General features: G+C 45.8%; 1 protein-coding gene across 3 annotated transcripts in view; it reads left to right on the top strand.

The window, feature by feature from the left end:
• The first annotated feature begins 1,520 nt into the window (after window positions 1-1,520).
• ano5a (anoctamin 5a) overlaps window positions 1,521-17,827 on the top strand; it is an 86,978-nt gene continuing 70,671 nt past the window's right edge. For all 3 annotated transcript variants that reach the window (XR_014382365.1, XM_045706231.2, XM_045706230.2), the window contains exon 1: window positions 1,521-1,822. Coding sequence is in view for 2 of the 3 variants with exons in the window: in XM_045706231.2 (XP_045562187.1) it covers window positions 1,744-1,822 (79 nt within the window). In the remaining variant the exon portion in view is untranslated. The remainder of the gene's footprint in view (window positions 1,823-17,827) is intronic.

Here is a 17,827-nt window from a genome sequence, read left to right as displayed (position 1 = left end):
AAATGATGTCAATTAGCCTATCAGAAGCTTCTAAAGCCATGACATAATTTTCTGGAATTTTCCAAGCTGTTTAAAGGCACAGTCAACTTAGTGTACGTAAACTTCTGACCCACTGGAATTGTGATACAGTGAATTATAAGTGAAATTATCTGTCTGTAAACAATTGTTGGAAAAATTACCTGTGTCATGCACAAAGTAGATGTCCTAACCGACTTACCAAAACTATAGTTTGTTAACAAGAAATTTGTGGAGTGGTTGAAAAACGAGTTTCAATGACTCCAGCCTAAGTGTATGTAACATTCCGACTTCAACTGTATATATATATATATATATATATATATATATATATATGTCAAGCCTTTTAAGTGGTGGAAAAAGTACTCAATTGTCATAATTGAGTAAAATTAAAGATACTTTAATAGAAAATTACTCAAGTAAATGTGAAAGTCACCCAATAAAATACTACTTGAGTAAAAGTCTAAAAGTATTTGGGTTTAAATATACTGAAGCATCAAAAGTATATGTAATTTGTAAAATATGCTTAAGTTTCAAAAGTAAAAGTAAAAGTGTAAATAATTTCAAATACCTTATATTAAATTCAGCAAACCAGACTGCACCATTTTCTTGTTGGAGTTTACCAGGGGCACACTCCAACACTCAGACATCATTAAGTAACAAAGCATGTGTGTTTAGTGAGTCTGCCAGATCAGAGGCAGTAGGGATGACCAGGGATGTTCTCTTGATACGTGCGTGAATTGGACCATGTTCCTTTTCTGCTGAGTATTCAAAATGTAACGAGACATTTTGTACTCAGTACTTTTGGGTGTCATGGAAAATGTATGGAGTAAAAAGGTAATTCTTTTTTTTAGGAATGTAGGGAAGTAAAAGTAAAAGTTGTAAAAAATATATAAATAGTTAAGTTAAGTACAGATACCCCAAAAAACGACTTAAGTACTACTTTAAAGTATTTTTACTTAAGTACTTTACACCACTGATCCTTTTCGGTTCGTGTGCATGTATTTGTTGTGTTTTTCCCGTGTATTTGTTGTGTTTTTCCCATGTATTTGTTGTGTTTTTCCCATGTATTTGTTGTGTTTTTCCCATGTATTTGTTGTATTTTTCCCATGTATTTGTTGTGTTTTTGCCTTGTATCCACTTAAACCTACATACTGGACATCCTGCCCTCCGGCACTTCTGAATAAACCGTTCGGCACTTAAAGGCCGTTTGCCCTTTTTGTCGTCATCCTTGTTCCGCTATTTACTCTGTTGCAGAATATACCGCGCAACGAGATTAGAATAGAATAACTAAATGCAAATTCAGTTCCACTAAAATTAAATGACAAAGCTGTCCTATAAAGTCACTTTTTTGCCACATTAAAGAAGTAAGAAATATTTGATGATCTTGTCCTTTGAATCACTTTGTAGGATGATTTTATAAAGTAGGCCAATCATTTGTTACACTCTCTGTAACGGTTGAACGTAACCAGCTCAGTGCGGACAGAGTTTTGGATTCAAGCCCCTCCCCTTTAATGACAATATTTTTTGTCAGGGGACTTTGGGGCTTGGTGGTGTCTCTTGAGCGCTGTTTCAAGATTCCGCTTGAGAAGGTAGCAAGCAGTAGTACATTTACCGCTCAAAGTGAGTCCGGAGCCTAAGGCGTGGGCTTGGAGTCCTGATTCAAAAGATACTCGATCCTCCTTGTTTTTACCGGGCCGACGGTCGTTCCGCAAAGGGCTCGGCAAGATGAGTGGCAGGAGTCGACTAACGGGAAAGACTAGAGATGAAACTTTGATTGAGATGAGCCGGAACTCCCTATGTGATGGTAAATTGTTCGGTTTACTTGTGTCAGACTAGTTAGGTAGACAGCGCCGCATTGAACTGGTTGATATTCCATGCTCTCGCTTGCTTGCTTGTTTACAGCTTTATGATAATCAAATTAATTTAGTAGGTTATTTGTCGTTAGGTATGAGATGTAGATTGATTTGTAGTTTATACAATCATATTGTTGCTTATAGGCCTAACAGTTACGCATTTAATTGTATTCTATGCAGACCAACTCAACCGAAGGGACCGTAAACATGAGCTAGGCCTAATACACACTTTGTCATGTACAAAATTAACATGTCCCAGACCCCAACAATCTACCGTTTTATTGAATAAAGCCATTATTTTAGAAGTTGATTTACAGCAGATCAGTAGACTACTCAAATTGATACGGTTTAAAATATCAGCAACCTCTTAAAGATTTCTTAAAATACAGTAATAACATTACCATACAGGAACATGGACATCGATAAAGTATCATAATAATGGTGTTATTCAATCTATCCAGGACTTGATGTTTTACCACTGGTCACCGTTTTACTGTGTATTATCAGCATAGTCATTGTTAAATCAGTTTTTGTCCGGAGAGTAAAGTGTTGGTTTTCTGACCTCCCCTTTAACACACTACCGAGCCTGCCTCATGGTCGACCCGGATTTGTCGAGCATTCCTTTTTAGGCTTAACTTGGTCATGTTGTTAGTGGGGAACCCCCCTCTCTCTCTGATCTGGAAGAAATATTCTCACTTGCTTCAGAATACAGAATAGAGTTTCATATACACAGGCTACAAGTAAACGTTCCCTACAGCTGCTGAGCATAACTTTGTCAGCAAAGCAAGCATCTATGGTAATACTGTATATCAGATGAGATGGATTACTTTGAATGTACCCCAATCCACAGCATTCTGTCACCATGTTCTTTAGTTCAATACTTACTGTAGAAGTAATAACAGAGAGAAGTCTTTGATACTTAAACCTAACCTGAACCCTAGAACAGTAGTTACTTAAGCAATAAGGCATCTCAGAGGTTTGTGGTATACGGCCAGTATACCCCAGCTAAGGGTTGTTCTAACGCACGCCGCAATGCGGAGTGCCTGTATACAGCCCTTAGCCGGGGTATATTGGCCGTATACCACAAACCTCTGAAGTGCGTTATTGCTATTATAAATGGATTACCAACATAATTAGTACAAAGAGTACAAATAAATGTTTTGCCATAACAGTAGTATACGGTCTGATATACCACGGCTGTCAGCCAATCAGCATTCAGGCGCTCAAACCACCCAGTTTATAATGTAGAAGTTATAACAGAGAGAGACGTCTATGGTACTTAAACCTGAGATGTGAGTGAGAATAGCTCAGGTTAGACCCTAAACAGCACCCTATTCCCTATATAGTGCACTACTTTAGACCAGAGCCTATTTTTACATTTTTGATTTTACCTTTATTTAACTAGGCAAGTTAGTTAAGAACACATTCTTGTTTTTAATGACAGCCTAGGACCAGTGGGTTAACTGCCTTGTTCAGGGGCAGAACGACAGATTTTTACCTCGTCAGCTCGGGGATTCGATCTTACAACCTTTCGGTTGCTAGTCCAACACTCTAACCACTATGGCACCCTTTTCCCTATGTAGTGCACTACTTTTGTCCAGGGGCCACGGCACCCTATTCCCTATATAGTGCATTACTTTTGACTACTTCCCTATGAGCCAATGACTCAATGAAGAGTGCGTTGTTGATGGTGTTGGACAAGGTTCATGTTTCTCTTTTTACAGTCTATGTGGTATATCACCATGGTGATGGAGATTAGGATAGGGAAGAAGAGATTAAAGAAGAAGAGCATCATAAAATTGCAAATGGACAGATAACACTGACACGGTGTCTTTGTTTTCCAACAACACAACAAGGCCAGTTTTAAGGCCAGGCACCACAGGCTGATAATAATAAATATTTACATCTACCTAACAATTTTGATATTTTGTTGCTCTTTTGGTCCATTAAATATTGGTATTTTCAATAAGTAAACATAAAAATGTAAAATACTTGAGTTTATCATACTACCATCATTAACATTCTAATGAATTTTAACTCCGTTTTTTGTCTGGAGAGTAAACTGTTGGTTTTCAGACCTCCCCTTTAACACACTGCCCAGGCTGCCTCATGGTCAGACCCGGACTTGTCGAGAATTCCTTTAAAGGCTTAACATGGTCATGCTGTTAGTCAGTACCCCTCCTCTTTCTCTGAGCTGGAAGAAATACTCTGCCTGCTACTTCATCCAGTGTCCACAAAAATGTATTTGCGCAATATGCAAATATGTGCATATTTAATTAGATATTGCATCATTTGCATATTATTATAAGATATTTCAGGAAAATTGTAATACAATAAAGTATGATGTTTGTGTCTACATTCAACTGGTAAAAGTTGATTGTGATGTAATTTAAAGGGGAAAAAATTACTCTATGAGGGTGTGGTGCCTGGCCTTAAAACATAAACTGATTTATCTCAGACATAGATCACATTTGGTCCAAAGTTTAGTAGGTCTATCTCTCTCTCTCTCTGTGTGTGTGTGTGTGTGTGTGTGTGTGTGTGTGTGTGTGTGTGTGTGTGTGTGTGTGTGTGTGTGTGTGTGTGTGTGTGTGTGTGTGTGTGTGTGTGTGTGTGTGTGTGTGTGTGTGTAGTGATGTTTGTGTTGACTCACTGTATCTACAGTATAGGTTACATGGAGGTTTTATCTGGCATTAGTGCCTAACCTACTGTAAACCTAAGCTTTAGGGCCTAGCTGTAAGCTTGCCAAATACACACCACATGCCAAAATACTTTTGGGAACTTGGGCAGAAAAAGTTAACATGGATCCACTGAGGCAGAAAAGGACAATGTCAGAGTTTAATTCAATAAGAGGAAATCTGTGAAATGGAGAGTTGAAAGTATATAGAAGGGACATCCAGAACAGTAGTCTAATATTATAGAAGGACCAGAACAGTAGTCTGTTATAGAAGAGAGGACCAGAACAGTAGTCTAATATTATAGAAGGACCAGAACAGTAGTCTAATGTTATAGAAGAAGAGAGGACCAGAACAGTAGTCTAATGTTATAGAAGAAGAGAGGACCAGAACAGTAGTCTAATGTTATAGAAGAGAGGACCAGAACAGTAGTCTAATGGTATAGAAGAGAGGACCAGAACAGTAGTCTAATGGTATAGAAGAAGAGAGGACCAGAACAGTAGTCTAATGGTATAGAAGAAGAGAGGACCAGAACAGTAGTCTAATGGTATAGAAGAAGAGAGGACCAGAACAGTAGTCTAATGGTATAGAAGAGAGGACCAGAACAGTAGTCTAATGGTATAGAAGAAGAGAGGACCAGAACAGTAGTCTAATGTTGTAGAAGGGAGATCGAGAACAGTAGTCTAATGTTAGGTCTATAACCTCTGACATAGCCTCTAACTGAACTCTGGACACTGACTGTAGGTCTATAACCTCTGACATAGCCTCTAACTGAACTCTGGACACTGACTGTAGGTCTATAACCTCTGACATAGCCTCTGACTGAACTCTGAACACTGACTGTAGGTCTATAACCTCTGACATAGCCTCTGACTGAACTCTGGACACTGACTGTAGGTCTATAGCCTCTCACATAGTCTAATATAATATTAACTCCTGCAGAATTAAGCATTTCTTGCAGTAAAATGCTACCCTAAATGTAAATTCTTACTTGGGAACAAGAGTGGAGAAATATTGCATTTTCTCCCCGGTCCCTAAACTCGATGCAAGAGAAGCAGAGATGAAAGAGAACTTTACAGATGTCGACTAAGATTGAATCATTCATGCTATCATTTATGACAGGGCTGTCCAACTCTGTTCCTGGAGAGATACCGTCCTGTAGGTTTTCACTCCAACTCTGTTCCTGAAGAGATACCGTCCTGTAGGTTTTAACTCCAACCCTGTTCCTGGAGAGATACCCTTCTGTAGGTTTTCACTCCAACCCTGTTCCTGGAGAGATACCCTCCTGTAGGTTTTAACTCCAACCCTGTTCCTGGAGAGATACACTCCTTGTGGCGGGCCGGGCGCATGCACGCTGACTTTGGTCGCCAGTTGTACGGTATTTCATTGGTGCGGCTGGCTTACCGGGTTAAGCGAGCAGTGTGTCAAGAAGCAGTGTGGCTTGGCAGGGTCGTGTTTCGGAGGACGCACGGCTCTCGACCTTCGCCTTCGAGTCCGTACAGGAGTAGCAACGATGGGACAAGACTGTAACTACCAATTGGGAAGAAAAGGGGATAAAAAGTACAAAAATAATAATACAAATAAATAAAGGATAGTTCTATATTTGTGGGTTTGAGTCGTGTGCAGGCCTCACATTGTCACTTTATCACTTATAATCGTGCGTTTGTGGATGGGTTATTAGCAATTGCGGGTGGGTGCAGGTGAACAAACAGTTGACCTGCGCATCATTAGCGTGCGTGCGTCGGGTCTGGTGTATGCTAAGTACCAGCCCCTCCTGCAGGCAGCAGGAAGTTGCATCTGTAGTGTGAGCACAGCTTGTTAGCTGCTCTAGTTGGTAGAATAGGTCAGGGTGAAGTTTCCTGTCACAGGAAAGCAAAGCAAACAAGACTACGTCTTATAGAACAAAGTTATTTGACAAGACTGTGACTTGTCTCAAACAAGTGAACTACTTTGGTCAAAGGTCATGGACTATACAGGTAATAGAGGGCCATTAGGTTGAGCTAAGTCATAGAATAGTAGGATACTGTTTCCTGTAGACTCCCTTAACAACCTAGAAATAAGGGGTCAATGACATGGCATCTTGGGCACTTCAAAATACATTTATCATTTTATATCTCATTATAGTTGAAATTGTGTCTGTAACTGATTGTGAACTTGGTACTTTAGAGATAACCTGGAGATAGCCACGAGGATACATACACCACATTTAAGCCTTTAAGCCCTGTGTATTAGCTAACCTAAAGGGGAATTGGACTTACTATCAAAACCTTTGAGTTATTGGATCACTACCTTGTAGATAATTCTGCATGTATTAAAGAAATGATATTTTCCATTGTTAGCCTATAGCCCACATCTCTCATCTCCTTCACTATCTGAGTCTATAGCCCACATCTCTCATCTCCTTCACTATCTGAGCCTATAGCCCACATCCCTCCTCTCCTTCACTATCTGAGCCTATAGCCCACATCTCTCATCTCCTTCACTATCTGAGCCTATAGCCCACATCCCTCCTCTCCTTCACTATCTGAGTCTATAGCCCACATCTCTCCTCTCCTTCACTATCTGAGCCTATAGCCCACAACTCTATCTGAGCCTATAGCCCACAACTCTATCTGAGCCTATAGCCCACAACTCTATCTGAGTCTATAGCCCACATCTCTCCTTTCCTTCACTATCTGAGCCTATAGCCCACAACTCTCCTCTCCTTCACTATCTGAGCCTATAGCCCACAACTCTATCTGAGCCTATAGCCCACATCTCTCATCTCCTTCACTATCTATCTGAGCCTATAGCCCACAACTCTCCTCTCCTTCACTATCTGAGCCTATAGCCCACAACTCTATCTGAGCCTATAGCCCACATCTCTCATCTCCTTCACTATCTGAGTCTATAGCCCACATCTCTCATCTCCTTCACTATCTGAGCCTATAGCCCACATCCCTCCTCTCCTTCACTATCTGAGTCTATAGCCCACATCTCTCCTCTCCTTCACTATCTGAGTCTATAGCCCACATCTCTCATCTCCTTCACTATCTGAGCCTATAGCCCACAACTCTCCTCTCCTTCACTATCTGAGCCTATAGCCCACAACTCTATCTGAGTCTATAGCCCACAACTTTATCTCCTTCACTATCTGAGCCTATAGCCCACATCTCTCATCTCCTTCACTATCTGAGTCTATAGCCCACATCTCTCATCTCCTTCACTATCTGAGCCTATAGCCCACAACTCTCCGCTCCTTCACTATCTGAGCCTATAGCCCACAACTCTATCTGAGTCTATAGCCCACAACTCTATCTGAGCCTATAGCCCACATCTCTAATCTCCTTCACTATCTGAGCCTATAGCCCACATCTCTCATCTCCTTCACTATCTGAGCCTATAGCCCACATCTCTCCTCTTCTTTACTATCTGAGTCTATAGCCCACATCTCTCCTCTCCTTCACTATCTGACTCTATAGCCCACAACTCTCCTCTCCTTCACTATCTGAGCCTATAGCCCACAACTCTATCTGAGTCTATAGCCCACAACTCTATCTGAGCCTATAGCCCACAACTCTATCTGCGCCTATAGCCCACAACTCTATCTGAGCCTATAGCCCACAACTCTATCTGAGTCTATAGCCCACAACTCTATCTGAGCCTATAGCCCACAACTCTATCTGAGTCTATAGCCCACAACTTTATCTCCTTCACTATCTGAGCCTATAGTCCACATCTCTCCTCTCCTTCACTATCTGAGCCTATAGCCCACAACTTTATCTGAGTCTATAGCCCACAACTCTCCTCTCCTTCACTATCTGAGTCTATAGCCCACAACTCTATCTGAGCCTATAGCCCACAACTCTGAGTCTATAGCCCACATCTCTCCTCTCCTTCACTATCTGAGTCTATAGCCCACAACTCTCATCTTCTTCACTATCTGAGCCTATAGCCCACAACTTTATCTCCTTCACTATCTGAGCCTATAGTCCACATCTCTCCTCTCCTTCACTATCTGAGCCTATAGCCCACATCTCTCCTCTCCTTCACTATCTGAGTCTATAGCCCACATCTCTCCTCTCCTTCACTATCTGAGTCTATAGCCCACAACTCTATCTGAGCCTATAGCCCACAACTTTATCTCCTTCACTATCTGAGCCTATAGCCCACATCTCTCCTCTCCTTCACTATCTGAGCCTATAGCCCACATCTCTCTTCTCCTTCACTATCTGAGCCTATAGCCCACAACTCTCATCTCCTTCACTATCTGAGTCTATAGCCCACAACTCTATCTGAGCCTATAGCCCACAACTCTATCTGAGTCTATAGCCCACATCTCTCATCTCCTTCACTATCTGAGTCTATAGCCCACATCTCTCATCTCCTTCACTATCTGAGCCTATAGCCCACAACTCTATCTGAGTCTGTAGCCCACATCTCTCATCTCCTTCACTATCTGAGCCTATAGCCCACAACTCTATCTGAGTCTATAGCCCACATCTCTCATCTCCTTCACTATCTGAGCCTATAGCCCACAACTCTATCTGAGTCTATAGCCCACATCTCTCATCTCCTTCACTATCTGAGTCTATAGCCCACAACTCTATCTGAGTCTATAGCCCACAACTCTATCTGAGCCTATAGCCCACAACTCTATCTGAGCCTATAGCCCACAACTCTATCTGAGCCTATAGCCCACAACTCTATCTGAGCCTATAGCCCACAACTCTATCTGAGCCTATAGCCCACAACTCTGTCTGAGCCTATAGCCCACAACTCTATCTGAGCCTATAGCCCACAACTCTATCTGAGTCTATAGCCCACAACTCTATCTGAGCCTATAGCCCACAACTCTATCTGAGCCTATAGCCCACAACTCTGTCTGAGTCTATAGCCCACAACTCTGTCTGAGCCTATAGCCCACAACTCTATCTGAGCCTATAGCCCACAACTCTATCTGAGCCTATAGCCCACAACTCTATCTGAGCCTATAGCCCACAACTCTATCTGAGTCTATAACCCACACCTCTCATCTCCTCCTTAGCTGTGTGGTATTTTCTGAACAGAGCGTTATGTCTGTTGACAGAGTCACGCCGGTCCCTATACATTCCCCTCTCCTATCCTTGATGTTGATCAGAGAGTCCCGAGAGGCCTGTGTCCTTGTGGTATTTCCCCTAGTAATCAGCTGTCCTCTGGGGAACAACGAGTGTTCTGTGTGAGGCTGACTGGAGGCTGACTGAAGACTTTGGGCATAAGAAGCTACGTCTTGGTGTAGCAGAGTTAGTGGTGCTCAAGTTTTGCATCGCTGTTTTCCACAGTAGTTCACTGAGCACAATATGCCAGCAGCAGTTGAATTGTTCTAGTCTGAAATGTTGAAGGCTCTGTCCCATTTCTCCACCTTTCTCCCGAAGTGTGCACTTGGGGCCACTTTCTTGCATGGATTAATCAAGGGTTGGATTTCCTGCTTATGTCCTGTTGAATCCGAGAATCTTGCTACCAGGATTTCTGGAAAAGTAATCAGATTTAAGGGTCGGGTTCCACTGTTCCACTGTACTGCACTGCACTGTTCCACTGTACTGCACTGTTCCACTGTACTGCACTGTTCCACTGTTCCAATGTACTGCACTGTTCCACTGTTCCACTGTTCTGCACTGTTCCACTGTTCCACTGTTCTGCACTGTTCCACTGTACTGCACTGTTCCACTGTACTGCACTGTTCCACTGTACTGCACTGTTCCACTGTTCAAATGCACTGCACTGTTCCACCGTACTGCACTGTTCCACTGTTCCAATGTACTGCACTGTTCCACTGTTCCAATGTACTGCACTGTTCCACTGTTCCACTGTTTCACTGTACTGCACTGTTCCACTGTTCCACTGTACTGCACTGTTCCATTGTAGTGCACTGTTCCACTGTACTGCACTCTTACACTGTTCCACTGTACTGCACTGTTCCACTGTACTGCAGTGTTCCACTGTTCCACTGTACTGCACTGTACTGCACTGTTCCAATGTACTGCACTGTTCCACTGTACTGCACTGTTCCACTGTTCAAATGCACTGCACTGTTCCACCGTATTGCACTGTTCCACTGTTCCAATGTACTGCACTGTTCCACTGTTCCAATGTACTGCACTGTTCCACTGTTCCAATGTACTGCACTGTTCCACTGTTCCACTGTACTGCACTGTTCCATTGTAGTGCACTGTTCCACTGTACTGCACTCTTACACTGTTCCACTGTACTGCACTGTTCCACTGTACTGCAGTGTTCCACTGTTCCACTGTACTGCACTGTTCCACTGTTCCACTGTACTGCACTGTTCCACTGTTCCAATGTACTGCACTGTTCCACTGTTCTGCACTGTTCCATTGTAGTGCACTGTTCCACTGTACTGCACTCTTACACTGTTCCACTGTACTGCACTGTTCCACTGTTCCACTGTACTGCACTGTTCCATTGTACAGCACTGTTCCACTGTTCCACTGTTCCACTGTACAGCACTGTTCCACTGTTCCACTGTACTGCACTGTTCCACTGTAGTGCACTGTTCCACTGTACTGCAGTGTTCCACTGTGCTGCACTGTACTGCGCTGTTCCACTGTTCCACTGTACTGCACTGTTCCACTGTACTGCACTGTTCCACTGTTCCAGTGTACTGCACTGTACCACTGTACTGCACTGTTCCACTGTTTCACTGTTCCACTGTACTGCACTGTTCCACTGTTCACCTGTAGTGCACTGTTCCACTGTTGCAATGTACTGCACTGTTCCACTGTTCCACTGTACTGCACTGTTCCACTGTTTCACTGTACTGCACTGTTCCAATGTACTGCACTGTTCCACCGTTCCACTATACTGCACTGTTTCACTGTTCCACTTTACTGCAGTGTTCCAATGTACTGCACTGCTCCACTGTAATCCACTGTTCCACTGTTGTGCACTGTTCCACTGTAATCCACTGTTCCACTGTAATGCACTGTAATCCACTGTTCCACTGTAGTGCACTGTTCCACTGTAATCCACTGTTCCACTGTAGTGTACTGTTCCACTGTTCCACTGTACTGCACTGTTCCACTGTAATCCACTGTTCCACTGTAGTGTACTGTTCCACTGTACTGCACTGTTCCACTGTAATCCACTGTTCCATTGTAGTGTATTGTTCTACTGTTCCACTGTACTGCACTATTCCACTGTAATCCCGTGTTCCACTGTTCCACTGTAATGCACTGTTCCACTGTAATCCCGTGTTCCACTGTTCCACTGTAATGCACTGTTCCACTGTAATCCCGTGTTCCACTGTTCCACTGTAATCCACTGTTCCACTGTAATCCCGTGTTCCACTGTTCCACTGTAATGCACTGTTCCACTGTTCCATTGTAATCCGCTGTTCCACTGTAATCCACTGTTCCACTGTTCCACTGTAGTGCACTGTTCCATTGTAATCCACTGTAATCCACTGTTCCACTGTAATCCACTGTTCCACAGTCGTGCACTGTTCCACTGTAATCCACTGTTCCACTGTTATCCACTGTTCCACTGTAATCCACTGTTCCACTGTAGTGTACTGTTCCACTGTTCCATTGTAATCCACTATTCCACTGTAATCCACTGTTCCACTGTAATCCACTGTTCCACTGTAATCCACTGTTCCACTGTAATCCACTGTTCCACTGTAGTGCGCTGTTCCGCTGTTCCATTGTAATCCACTGTTCCATTGTAATCCACTGTTCCACTGTAATCCACTGTTCCATTATAATCCACTGTTCCACTGTAGTGTACTGTTCCACTGTTCCATTGTACTGCCCTGTTCCACTGTAATCCACTGTTCCACTGTTATCCACTGTTCCACTATAATCCACTGTTCCACTGTAGTGCCCTGTTCCACTGTAATCCACTGTTCCACTGTACTCCACTGTTCTACTGTAATCCACTGTTCCACTGTTATCCACTGTTCCACTGTAATCCACTGTTCCACTGTAATGCACTGTAATCCACTGTTCCACTGTAGTGCACTGTTCCACTGTAATCCACTGTTCCACTGTAGTGTACTGTTCCACTGTTCCACTGTACTGCACTGTTCCACTGTAATCCACTGTTCCACTGTAGTGTACTGTTCCACTGTACTGCACTGTTCCACTGTAATCCACTGTTCCATTGTAGTGTATTGTTCTACTGTTCCACTGTACTGCACTATTCCACTGTAATCCACTGTTCCACTGTAATCCACTGTTATCCACTGTTCCACTGTTATCTACTGTTCCACTGTAATCCCGTGTTCCACTGTTCCACTGTACTGCACTATTCCACTGTAATCCACTGTTCCACTGTAATCCACTGTTATCCACTGTTCCACTGTTATCTACTGTTCCACTGTAATCCCGTGTTCCACTGTTCCACTGTAATGCACTGTTCCACTGTTCCATTGTAATCCACTGTTCCACTGTTCCACTGTAGTGCACTGTTCCATTGTAATCCACTGTAATCCACTGTTCCACTGTAATCCACTGTTCCACAGTCGTGCACTGTTCCACTGTAATCCACTGTTCCACTGTAGTGTACTGTTCCACTGTTCCATTGTAATCCACTATTCCACTGTAATCCACTGTTCCACTGTAATCCAATGTTCCACTGTAGTGCACTGTTCCACTATAATCCACTGTTCCACTGTAATCCACTGTTCCACTGTAGTGTACTGTTCCACTGTTCCATTGTAATCCACTATTCCACTGTAATCCACTGTTCCACTGTAATCCACTGTTCCACTGTAGTGTACTGTTCCACTGTTCCATTGTAATCCACTATTCCACTGTAATCCACTGTTCCACTGTAATCCAATGTTCCACAGTCGTGCACTGTTCCACTGTAATCCACTGTTCCACTGTAGTGTACTGTTCCACTGTTCCATTGTAATCCACTATTCCACTGTAATCCACTGTTCCACTGTAATCCAATGTTCCACTGTAGTGCGCTGTTCCACTGTTATCCACTGTTCCACTGTTCCACTGTAATCCACTGTTCCACTGTACTCCACTGTTCTACTATAATCCACTGTTCCACTGTTCCACTGTAATCCACTGTTCCACTGTACTCCACTGTTCTACTGTAATCCACTGTTCCACTGTTCCACTGTAATCCACTGTTCCACTGTACTCCACTGTTCTACTGTAATCCACTGTTCCACTGTACTCCACTGTTCTACTGTAATCCACTGTTCCACTGTTATCCACTGTTCCACTGTAGTGCACTGTTCCACTGTACTCCACTGTTCTACTGTAATCCACTGTTCCACTGTACTCCACTGTTCTACTGTAATCCACTGTTCCACTGTACTCCACTGTTCTACTGTAATCCACTGTTCCACTGTACTCCACTGTTCTACTGTAATCCACTGTTCCACTGTAATCCACTGTTCCACTGTAGTGCGCTGTTCCACTGTACTGCCCTGTTCCACTGTAATCCACTGTTCCATTGTAGTGTATTGTTCTACTGTTCCACTGTAATCCACTGTTCCACTGTTATCCACTGTTCCACTGTAATCCACTGTTCCACTGTAATCCACTGTTCCACTGTAATCCACTGTTCTGCACTTTTCCACTGTCCCACAGTCGTGCACTGTTCCACTGTCCTCCACTGTTCCACTGTAGTGCACTGTTCCTCTGTAATCCACTGTTCCTCTGTAATCCACTGTTCCACATGTTTTCAGCAGCTGTAGAGTCGCTCATAAAAATTCACAAAGCTGGTCACAGTCAGACTTCTGTAGGGACATCTCCTTCTCTTTTCTGTACTGGGAAACAAGTGTATTAAATCAGACTGCCCAGCTACAGTTATTTTACTGGGTGACTAAACTGTACTTTTCAGAAGTCTTCTCTCTTCTCTCAGTTCCCACTGTGATTGAATAAATCAGGATTAGAGAGATGAGAGTAACATGAGTTTAGGCTAAGTCGGTATTCTGTAGCTTAACTAAAACACTACTAGGAATTTATTATAGTTTAGTTTGTTTTTTGTTGTTGTTGTTTTTTAACTTTAATAAAACAACACAAAGACGATATGAATGGTGGGTTCTCCCATCAGTGGGTCCTCCCGTCAGTGGGTCCTCCCGTCAGTGGGTCCTCCGGTCAGTGGGTCCTCCGGTCAGTGGGTGCTCCGGTCAGTGGGTGCTCCGGTCAGTGGGTCCTCCGGTCAGTGGGTCCTCCGGTCAGTGGGTGCTCCGGTCAGTGGGTCCTCCCATCAGTGGGTCCTCCCATCAGTGGGTTCTCCCATCAGTGGGTTCTCTGGTCAGTGGGTCCTCCCATCAGTGGGTGCTCTGGTCAGTGGGTCCTCCCATCAGTGGGTTCTCTGGTCAGTGGATTCTCTGGTCAGTGGGTTCTCTGGTCAGTGGGTCCTCTGGTCAGTGGGTTCTCTGGTCAGTGGGTCCTCTGGTCAGTGGGTGCTCCCGTCAGTGGGTGCTCTGGTCAGTGGGTTCTCTGGTCAGTGGGTTCTCTGGTCAGTGGGTTCTCTGGTCAGTGGGTTCTCTGGTCAGTGGGTTCTCTGGTCAGTGGGTTCTCTGGTCAGTGGGTCCTCTGGTCAGTGGGTTCTCTGGTCAGTGGGTCCTCTGGTCAGTGGGTTCTCTGGTCAGTGGGTTCTCTGGTCAGTGGGTTCTCTCATCAGTGGGTGCCCTGGTCAGTGGGTCCTCTGGTCAGTGGGTCCTCTGGTCAGTGGGTTCTCTGGTCAGTGGGTCCTCTGGTCAGTGGGTTCTCTGGTCAGTGGGTCCTCTAGTCAGTGGGTTCTCTGGTCAGTGGGTCCTCTAGTCAGTGGGTCCTCTGGTCAGTGGGTTCTCTGGTCAGTGGGTCCTCTGGTCAGTGGGTTCTCTGGTCAGTGGGTTCTCTGGTCAGTGGGTTCTCTGTTCAGTGGGTTCTCTGGTCAGTGGGTTCTCTGGTCAGTGGATTCTCTGGTCAGTGGATTCTCTGGTCAGTGGATTCTCTGGTCAGTGGGTTCTCTGGTCAGTGGGTCCTCTGGTCAGTGGGTCCTCTGGTCAGTGGGTTCTCTGGTCAGTGGGTCCTCTGGTCAGTGGGTCCTCTGGTCAGTGGGTGCTCTGGTCAGTGGGTCCTCTGGTCAGTGGGTTCTCTGGTCAGTGGGTTCTCTGGTCAGTGGGTGCTCTGGTCAGTGGGTGCTCTGGTCAGTGGGTTCTCTGGTCAGTGGGTTCTCTGGTCAGTGGGTCCTCTGGTCAGTGGGTCCTCTAGTCAGTGGGTCCTCTAGTCAGTGGGTCCTCTAGTCAGTGGGTTCTCTGGTCAGTGGGTCCTCTGGTCAGTGGGTCCTCTAGTCAGTGGGTTCTCTAGTCAGTGGGTCCTCTAGTCAGTGGGTTCTCTGGTCAGTGGGTCCTCTGGTCAGTGGATTCTCTGGTCAGTGGGTTCTCCCATCAGTGGGTTCTCCCATCAGTGGGTTCTCTGGTCAGTGGGTCCTCCCATCAGTGGGTCCTCTGGTCAGTGGGTTCTCCCATCAGTGGGTCCTCTGGTCAGTGGGCCCTCCCATCAGTGGGTGCTCCCATCAGTGGGTCCTCCCATCAGTGGGTTCTCTGGTCAGTGGGTCCTCCCATCAGTGGGTCCTCTGGTCAGTGGGTTCTCCCATCAGTGGGTTCTCTGGTCAGTGGGTCCTCCCATCAGTGGGTGCTCCCATCAGTGGGTCCTCCCATCAGTGGGTTCTCTGGTCAGTGGGTCCTCCCATCAGTGGGTCCTCCCATCAGTGGGTCCTCCCATCAGTGGGTTCTCCCATCAGTGGGTTCTCTGGTCAGTGGGTCCTCCCATCAGTGGGTGCTCTGGTCAGTGGGTCCTCCCATCAGTGGGTTCTCTGGTCAGTGGATTCTCTGGTCAGTGGGTTCTCTGGTCAGTGGGTCCTCTGGTCAGTGGGTTCTCTGGTCAGTGGGTCCTCTGGTCAGTGGGTGCTCCCATCAGTGGGTGCTCTGGTCAGTGGGTTCTCTGGTCAGTGGGTTCTCTGGTCAGTGGGTCCTCTGGTCAGTGGGTTCTCTGGTCAGTGGGTTCTCTGGTCAGTGGGTTCTCTGGTCAGTGGATCCTCTGGTCAGTGGGTTCTCTGGTCAGTGGGTTCTCTGGTCAGTGGGTCCTCTGGTCAGTGGGTCCTCTGGTCAGTGGGTTCTCTGGTCAGTGGGTTCTCTGGTCAGTGGGTTCTCTGGTCAGTGGGTCCTCTAGTCAGTGGGTTCTCTGGTCAGTGGGTCCTCTAGTCAGTGGGTCCTCTGGTCAGTGGGTTCTCTGGTCAGTGGGTCCTCTGGTCAGTGGGTTCTCTGGTCAGTGGGTTCTCTGTTCAGTGGGTTCTCTGGTCAGTGGGTTCTCTGGTCAGTGGGTTCTCTGGTCAGTGGGTCCTCTGGTCAGTGGGTCCTCTGGTCAGTGGGTTCTCTGGTCAGTGGGTTCTCTGGTCAGTGGGTCCTCTGGTCAGTGGGTCCTCTGGTCAGTGGGTCCTCTGGTCAGTGGGTCCTCTGGTCAGTGGGTGCTCTGGTCAGTGGGTCCTCTGGTCAGTGGGTTCTCTGGTCAGTGGGTTCTCTGGTCAGTGGGTGCTCTGGTCAGTGGGTGCTCTGGTCAGTGGGTTCTCTGGTCAGTGGGTCCTCTGGTCAGTGGGTCCTCTAGTCAGTGGGTTCTCTAGTCAGTGGGTCCTCTAGTCAGTGGGTTCTCTGGTCAGTGGGTCCTCTGGTCAGTGGGTCCTCTAGTCAGTGGGTTCTCTAGTCAGTGGGTCCTCTAGTCAGTGGGTTCTCTGGTCAGTGGGTCCTCTGGTCAGTGGGTCCTCTGGTCAGTGGGTTCTCTGGTCAGTGGATTCTCTGGTCAGTGGGTTCTCTGGTCAGTGGGTCCTCTGGTCAGTGGGTGCCCTGGTCAGTGGGTTCTCTGTTCAGTGGGTTCTCTGGTCAGTGGGTTCTCTGGTCAGTGGGTTCTCTGGTCAGTAGGTGCTCTGGTCAGTAGGTGCTCTGGTCAGTAGGTGCTCTGGTCAGTAGGTGCTCTGGTCAGTGGGTTCTCTGGTCAGTAGGTGCTCTGGTCAGTAGGTGCTCTGGTCAGTAGGTGCTCTGTTCAGTGGGTTCTCTGGTCAGTAGGTTTTCTGGTAAGTGGGTTTTCTGGTAAGTGGGTTTTCTGGTAAGTGGGTTCTCTGGTCAGTGGGTTTTCTGGTCAGTGGGTTCTCTGGTCAGTGGGTTCTCTGGTCAGTGGGTTCTCTGGTCAGTGGGTGCCCTGGTCAGTGGGTGCCCTCGCCTCCACCTTCCCCGAGACGCCAGCAGGGCAAAGCCCCCACCGCCGGCACAATATAGCCCTTGGTAGCCCTTTCCTGCAG

Source organism: Salmo salar, chromosome 23 (genome assembly GCF_965601325.2).
Source record: "Salmo salar chromosome 23, fSalSal1, whole genome shotgun sequence".
NCBI lineage: Eukaryota > Metazoa > Chordata > Actinopteri > Salmoniformes > Salmonidae > Salmo > Salmo salar.
This window is presented reverse-complemented; position numbering and strand designations above follow the sequence as displayed.